The sequence below is a fragment of the Panthera onca genome, chromosome A3 (genome assembly GCF_046562875.1).
Source record: "Panthera onca isolate mPanOnc1 chromosome A3, mPanOnc1 haplotype 2, whole genome shotgun sequence".
Taxonomy (NCBI): Eukaryota; Metazoa; Chordata; class Mammalia; order Carnivora; family Felidae; genus Panthera; species Panthera onca.
In genome coordinates, this window is record NC_138341.1 from 124,851,724 (window position 1) to 124,860,237 (window position 8,514).

Sequence of the window (8,514 nt, forward strand, 5' to 3'; positions counted from 1 at the left end):
GCAGCAGCGATGGTCAGGGCAGAGGCCACCCGGCATTCCAAAAATTATGGAGCAACAGAATATTATTTAGTGTTAAAAAGAAAGAAATCCTGACAGAGGCCGCAGCAGGGATGAACCTTGACAATATGATGCTAACACTATAAGCCAGTCACAAAAGGACAAATGCTGTAGGATGTCTCTCGCAGGAGGAGGGGTCCATTCACAGACGCGGAAGGTGGGGTGAAGGTGACGGGACTGGGGAAGGGGGATGAGGCGTCAGTTCTCATGGGCACGAAATTTCCGTTGAGGAGATGAAAATGTTCTGGAGGCGGACGGTCGTGACCCTTGCACGTCAGTGAGTATGCTTCAGGCCACTACATTGTAGCCTTAGAAATGGGTAAAATGGTGAGTTTTATGTTGTATATATTTTACCACAATTAAAAGAATATATAAAATCCTAATTTTTCCAAGATCCCTCTGCATGGGGGGAAATTCCCACCTGACTGACCAAGATCCCCTGAATTTCTAGCTCTTTCCGTGCTCTAGGACGTGGCTCCAGCTGAACAGGTGGAGTAGAAGCTGAGCTGGTAGTCGAGCCCCAGGCAGCAAAGAGCAGGTGCCGGGGCCTGGGGACAGACACGCAGGTCCCCAGTTTTGCATTCAGTCTGGCCTCCATGAGGAGGACCCCCTGGTGATAGGGAGCTTGTGTCCTTTGTCCTCATCCTTCTGAGGGCACAGGACAATGAGGGCCTGAGGGAATAGGGGTGGGGTGGTGCAGGTTTGATCACCCTTGGTTGCTGAGGTGGCTGTGGGCAATTTGTGAGGACAGGCTCTGCGCCCTTGCAAGAAGGCCTCAGGCCACACTGGCTTGGAATGCTTTATTGACCCAGGCCCAGAGGGTTCCGGGATGGGTTCCAAGCAGGGCCTGAGCGCAGGAAGGGAGGCCCAGCCAGCCTTCGGTCAAGGCTAGGAGGATGCAGGCCCGGTCTTCGGCGGCTTTTTACCTTGTCCCTGTAATAGAGACAACAGTTTCCTTCTTGGCCAGTCTTTTGGTGGCCTAGCCAGGGCCGTCAGCTGGACCCCTTACCCACCCCCTTCAACAGCCACCCTCCCAGGGACCCCTGCAGCTCTCTCACCTCTCACCCTGATCACTGCCACCCTCGCCTCCGTCGTCTCTGTCAACACCGTCATCCCCCGTGAAGTTTACACTGCTGCCTTCCCTGGGCCAGCAGCACCGCTAACACGACAAGGCCTTACTGCGCTCGCCAATGCCGCCTTCGTCTTCGCCACCCATGCCGCCGCCAACCGCAGCCTTGCTGTCTCCACCCCACTGCCCTCCCTCCACTGCCACCAGCACCTCTTCATGAGGCTGGTCGTTCCTGACGTCATCGCCTCCCGTGGCAACATCACCATGGCATCACCACCACCGTCCTCATCCCACCGGCTCCCTTCCCACGAGCACCGCCACCCGATGGCCACCTTTGCTTCTGCCGTTTCTGTAAGAGGACTCACCGGGGGGTTTGCAGACCCTCCGACACATCTCCGTGGTCTCAAAGTTGTTGGCATTGCCCCGACAGCCACCGTAGGTGAAGTGCTCACATTCATGGGCTGTAGAGTTGTAGAAATAGCGGTAGAAACGGCCTCGGCAGGGGCCCTCGACGGGGGGGAGCCGGCACAGGGCAGGCAGAGTTTGGAGCAGTTCCTGGGGAGCCTCTCGCTCGAGATGGGCTGCAGGGGTGAGGAGAGACAGGGACTGTCACGTGGGTGTCCTTTTAAAGAAGTGATACGTATTTTTCTTTTAGAAGCATGTCTTCTACACCAAGCCCCCCGCTAAGTGCTTGCCATGGGTTGCACGATTTAAATGACCTCATGGAGCAGATATTACTGTCCCTCTCCCACAAATGAAGAAATGGAGGCGCAGAGATGTTTGGTAATCTTCCAAAAATCATGAAACCCAGCAGTCGAGGCCTGGGGTTAAAGCCAGTTCCAATTTCAAATCCCGGACTCTGCATGCTACATCTTCTCATAACTTCACTCAAGATATGTGCTGTGGCCTTGTTTATAATTGCCAACAACCATAGTTTGGATAAAATATCAGTGTTCACCGACCGGGGACTGATGGGTTACACGCAGTCGTGGATGAGAATAGTGCTGGTGTATATATATCAACATGGAGAGAAGTCTATAATCTTGTGAAACAAAAATCAAATGAAAGAAGACAAGATCTAGAATGGTCCCGTGGATGTAAAATATACCGATAAAACCGTGCAATGATGATTAGTAAGTTGTTTCCCACTGTATTTGTAATAGTTTTCCTGGGTGGTGGAATTTCAAGTGATTTTTATATTCTAGTTATTTTTAGTATCATTTAAATGACAATGAACAGTATCATTTTTATAACTAGGGAAAAGGTATTTAAATAATATTCAATATCCATGAGTAACGAAAAAATAAAGACATGGACGTATTTTACTAAATCACCTGTTATTTTAACTCCTTTCACATCTGACTCTGGTTATCACATGAAGTGATTTATCAAACATGTGTATGTATACCTCTTCCCCCCCCCCCACCCCAACACACACATCCTCACCCATTATTTGGCGGTGGACACACGGGATCCCAGTGTTCATGGGATGCAATACACATTACTTGGATATGTACACTCCCCAACAAGGATGCACCCCTAAGACAATGAGCTCATGGGTCAACTCTGCTCCATGGTACCATTTTGTGGATATTCAATTGATATGACATGCTCCAGGCTGAACCCATTCTTCGCTAGAATTGGAAAGAAACCATTCTAGGAAGGGAATTCAAGGTCTTTCATTAGGGCAGCAATCCTCAATGTTGGTGGAACATTAGATTCCTCTTGGGGAACTTTAAAGAAATCCCAATGCCCAGGCTTTACCCAAGACTAATTAAATCAGAATCTGGGAGTATGGGACCCATGTAGCCCCTAGGTGACTCCAGTGTATAGCCAAGTTTCAGAACCTGATCTCCTTTTTATTTAAAAAATTTTTTTGAATGTTTACTTTTGAGAGAGAAAGACAGAGACAGAGACAGAGCACGAATAGGGGAGGGGAGAGAGAGAGGGGGACACAGAATCTGAAGCAGGCTCCAGGCTCTAAGCTGTCAGCACAGAGCCAAATGTGGGGCTCGAACTTACAAACCGCAAGATCGTGACCTGAGCCGAAATCAGTCACTCAACCAACTGAGCCACCCAGGTGCCCCTGATTTCCTTTTAAAAGCAATATGAAAATCTATTTCCTCTTGTAAGAATTCTGGGAGTAGGATTCTGGAAGGCAGGATTGCTCAGGCTGGCTAAAATAGGGGACTCACTTTTTAACTTCATATATTTACATATTATTTGTCTTTTTAAGACAAACCCATGCATTGCTTTGTAATAAAAATTAAACTTGGTGAGGATTGAATTAAATCAAACAGACATCTGTGAGGTCTGGCCCAGATCTTCCCCAGACTACATGGAGACCATAGATGAACACTTCTTGTTTCCTCCAGAGGTGGAAGTGACCAGGTAGCCCTATGCAGCCAGCCCCCCACCCTATGCCTCCCTCTCCCCCACAGGCTATGGGTCTCAGGGGTCCTCTTTTTTTTTTTTTTTTTTTTTGAGAGGGAGAGAGAGAGCGCGCGTGCAAGTGGGGGGAGGGCCAGGGACAGAGAGGGAGAGAATATTAAACAGTCTCCATGCAGAGCCTGATGCAGGGCTCAATCTCATGACTGTGACATCATGACCCGAGCTGACATCAAAAGTCACTTAACTGGCTGAGCCACCCAGGCACCCCTCAGAGATATTCTTTTTTAACCCCTCAGCTCACCTGAGGTCTTTTCTGAGCTGGCGATGCCCACCAGGCAGAAGGGGAAGCAGAGGGCAAGGAACAGGCTGACCTTCATGGTGTCAGTAGTAGCTGAATGTTCTAGAGTGGGGCTGGGAGACTAAAATTTATACCTGCAGTTAAAAGCAGGTGTGCCCTCTTCCTCAGAGTTGAGGGAAGTATCTGGGTTTTCATTACTTGGAAGAGGAAGTACCCTCGACAAGGAGCGTGGGCCCAGAAGAATTGGACGTCTCACCCAGAGGCAGTGCCACTTGCCTGGGAGGACTTCTTGAAGCCTGTTGAGCCAGTGCCCTAAGTCAGTGCTTCTTCAGCATCTGGAATGCCAGTCCTCAGCCTCATCTACTGCACACTTGAGTTCCTGTGACCTTGGACTGGTAAGTGACTTCTGGGGGCCTCAGTTTCCCTATTCCCTATCTGTCAAACAAGTGGGCTGGACAACACGGTCCCTAGGAACCCAGCTTAGCTGTTCTCCATTCTGTTATTACTGGTTCCCATCCAGATCCTCCCAGCTAGTTGCCTCAACATCCCAGGAGAGAAAACATAGCTCTTTGTTCATTGCTTTATTTATTTAACTAAGGAATAATGAGTTGATTGTTCTATATAAATTATCACACTTATTTTTAAAAGATCAAGCTATACTGAATAGTACAAACAAGAAGCAAATCCCTCCCCAGATTCTACTACAGTCCTGTGCAACAGAAATATAATGCAATATATTACAGTATAGTTTTCTAGTACCTGCCTTTAAAAAAGTAAAAAGAAAAGTTAGTTTCAATAATAGTTAATTTAACTCAATATATCCAAAATATTACCGTTTCAACATATGATCAACATGTAATAAAAATATTAATGCAGTATTTTCCTCTTCTGCAGTATTGTACCCAGCCTTTGAAATCAGGTGTGTATTTCCCATTTATCGCACATCATGATTCATATTAGTCATATGTTGTGTGCTCAGTAGCCACATGTGGCTAGTGGCTACCATACTGAACAGTGAATTTCCACCACATGAAGTAACTATTAGTGACTATTAGAGTTTACAGGCAGTATTTTCCCTGAATGTTTGCATATTGCCTTAATACTTGAAGGACAATTTGATGGGGTAAAAAAAAAAAAAAAAAAAGAAAAAAATCCTGGGTCATACTTTCTTTTCCCAGAACCTGGGACCAGGGTGGACCTAGCTCCACCACATTCTGCCATGGAATGTTGCTAAGTGGCCTGAATGTTTTTGTCCTTTGAATGTTGCTTTTTTCCTACCTGAATGTCTAAGGACTTCTTTGCTTCTCTTTGAGATCCAGTAACTTAACAAGATTATTTTGACATCATTCTGCATCTTTTTTTTTTTTTAACTGGGACATGGAGGGCTTTTATAATCTACAGATTTTTTAAGGGAAATTTTCTTGTATTATTCTTGGAATATTTTCTGTTCCAATTGCTGAATTTTCTACTCAAGAGACACCAGTTATGTCAGATTATCATCATTTGTCTTCTTGTACTTGTTAAAAGTATGGCCCCTGGAGAAAGACAAATTTACATTCTTTTATTTTTTTAAATGTTTTATTATTTATTCTCGAGAGAGGGAGAGAGACAGAGAGTGAGTGGGGGAGGGGCAGTGAGAGGGAGGGAGACACAGAATCCGAAGCAGGCTCTGAGCTGTCAGCACAGAGCCCGACGTGGGCTTGAACTCACAAGCTGTGAGATCATGACCTGAGCCAAAGTCGGATGCTCAACCGACTGAGCCACCCAGGCACCCCAAGAAAGACATATTTAAATGTCAGCTTTTCCATTCACTATCTGTGCTACCTCTGCCAATCTATTTAACCTCCCTGGACTATAGTTTCTATTTGGAGACAACGGAAGCTCCCTGCGTTTGGATTCCCCAAGACCATGCTCAGGTTCAATTCATGAAAAGGACTCAGAGGACTCAGAGTTATACTTAAGGTTACAGCCAATGCATACAGATTAAAATCAAGAAAGGGAAAAAGCATAGGGTGTGAAGAATGGAGGAAACCAGGCACAAACTTCCCTCCCCAGTCCAGTTACACAGGATGTGTTTCATTCCCCCAGCCCAACACGTTTGAAGTGTTGCCCACACACTGAAGCCTGGGTTTCTTGGTTTTTTATTGTGGTCAGTCACATAAGCATACGACCAACTTAGCCTAGCACAGGGGTCTTGGATTTAGGTGGTGAGCACTCTGAAAGCTGTAAGGTGTTTGACCCATGCCTACCAATTTTGCAGCTTTGGCTTTGGAGATCCCCATCTGTCCTAGATCTGTTATTCCTTGCACAAGAAGATTCCTTTATTTATTTATTTATTTATTTATTTATTTATGTATTTATTTACTTACTTATTTACTTATGTTTTTATTTATTTTTATTTTTTAAGTTTATTTATTTATTTTGAGAGACAGAGTGAGCAGGGGAGGGGAAGGGAGAGAGAGAGAGAGAGAGAGAGAGAGAGAGAGAGAGAGAGAGAATCCCAAGCAGGCTCCACACTGCCAGCATGGAGCCCGACATGGAGCTCGAACCCACAAACTGTGAGATCATGACCTGAGCAGAAATCAAGACTTGGATGCTTAACCCACTGAGCCACCAGGGCGCTCCAAGAAGATTCCTTTAAAGTGGCAGATGTCCTAATGGGTTTTAATAGTCCAACTTGTGCCTACGGAGAATTTGATGTGCCATTGGTCAAAACAGTCAGCATTCCTTATCTTAATTTATTAACCCAAGTTCCTTTGCAGATTATGTTGCAAACTTACCTCAAGGCTTTGCAATGGCTGCCACCCATTGTGCCCTCTCAATATAACTGTCCTGTAACCTTTCCAGGTTCCCAGAACGTTTCTGAGGACAATATCTACCTGTACATATATGCATATTGTTTGGACCAGAGAGCTGCACACAAGGGAGCAGAGCTCAAATCTGAAAGTGACTCACCCACCATCCTCAGGAACCATGAGAGGATCAGTGAGCCCAGACTGTTCAGTGGGCTCCTGGCCTGGGTGTCTTGTTGTACCACAGGCTGTTAGCAGGCAACTTTGGATCTCTTCCTCATACCGAAAATTGGAAAAAAAAAAAAATGATTAAAGACAATCTGGTGATACCAAATAGCTTTATTTAACACTTCGTGAAGTGGGCAATCTCCATTCCCAAGGATCCAGAGAACTGCCAAGTGGGGCAGAGGGCAGGAAGATTTTATAGGCTAAAAAATAAAGGACAAGGAGAAGAAAGATAGAAAGTGAGGAAGGAACAAGGAGATAAGTATAGAGCCCAGAGCTGGCTTGGTCTTTGGGGATTGCTGACCTGCTATACTGTGTTCCTGGTCAAGTAGAGCATTTGCAGGAACATGAAAGTGTCAGTTTCCAGGGGCATCTGGGTGGCTCAGTTGGTTAAGCGCCTGGCTTCGACTCAGGTCACGATCTTGCAGTCCGTGAGTTCGAGCCCCGCGTCGGGCTCTGGGCTGATGGCTCGGAGCCTGGAGCCTGTTTCCGATTCTGTGTCTCCCTCTCTCTCTGCCCCTCCCCCTTTCATGCTCTGTCTCTCTCTGTCTCAAAAATAAATAAACGTTAAAAAAAAAAAAAAGAAAGTGTCAGTTTCCTGACATGACAGCTTGGGCAGGAGTGGCTCCACCTTGGGCTGAGAAATTTATTTCAACTCAGGCCTGAGCTCAGATCCAAACGTTCTGACTGGGATTTGGGTGTGATAATGATGATCACGATAGGAAGCTTGAATGATTGAGCATTTACTACCCAGGGGCACAAAGCTGAACATTCTACATTCATTAGTCTCAAATACCCTCACAACAACCCTTAGAAATGGGAGTTGATTTTATAAACAACCCCATTTTGCAAATGAGGGCACCAAGGCCCAGAAACTCTAAGAAATTTGCCAAACTCAGGCCCTCTTGCCTATGACACATGCTGTTGAAGGGGTTCAGGACAAGATTCCCCCCAAATGGGTCACTTTGGCATATGGACTATTTTTTTTTTAATTTTAAAAATGTTTTTATTTGTTTTTGAGAGACAGAGCATGAGTAGGGGAGAGGCAGAGAGGGAGGGGGATACAGACTCTGAAGCAGTCTCCAGGCTCTAAGCTGTCAGCACAGAGCCCAATGTGGTTCTCGCACTCACGAACTGTGAGATCATGACCTGAGCTGAGGTCGAACACTTAATTGACTGAGCCACCCAGGCGCCCAGATCCTGCAGGCTGAAGAGAAATTTTTGCACCTCCCTTAACTCCCTGGATGAATCTAAGTTGGGGATCTTTCCCAGAGCAAGAGTTATTACCAGAGATAAATTTTATCTGACCGACTCTCCTGTGTGGCAGGGCAAACACCTAATTACCAAGTGTGGTCCTGGGGACAATTTGAAAGGGGAAAAACTGGAGCTGGGGACACCCGGTAGCAATGAGCCTGTAAGAAATACAGCTTCTCCGGTCTCACCCTAGACCTGCTGAACAGAATGTGCATTTCAGGGGCGCCTGGGTGGCTCAGTTAGTTAAGCGTCCAACTCTTGATTTCAGCTCAGGTCATAATCTCACAGTTTGTGAGTTCGAGCCCTGCATCAGGCTCTGCGCTGGTGTCTCAGAGCCTGCTTGGGATTCTCTCTCTATCCTTCTCTCTCTGCCCCTCCCCCCCCCCCTCTCTCTCTCTCTCTCTCTCTCTCTCTCTCTCGCGCACACA

General features: G+C 46.4%; 1 protein-coding gene across 1 annotated transcript; it reads right to left on the reverse strand.

Moving 5' to 3' along the window:
* Window positions 1–1,411: 1,411 nt before the first annotated feature.
* On the reverse strand, window positions 1,412–3,894 carry SPINT3 (serine peptidase inhibitor, Kunitz type 3). Its single transcript, XM_060624275.2, has 2 exons — window positions 3,819–3,894; window positions 1,412–1,707 (listed from the first exon to the last, which is right to left on the reverse strand). The coding sequence occupies exons 1-2, from the start codon at window positions 3,892–3,894 to the stop codon at window positions 1,412–1,414; spliced, it is 372 nt and encodes a 123-aa protein (XP_060480258.2).
* Window positions 3,895–8,514: the final 4,620 nt, after the last annotated feature.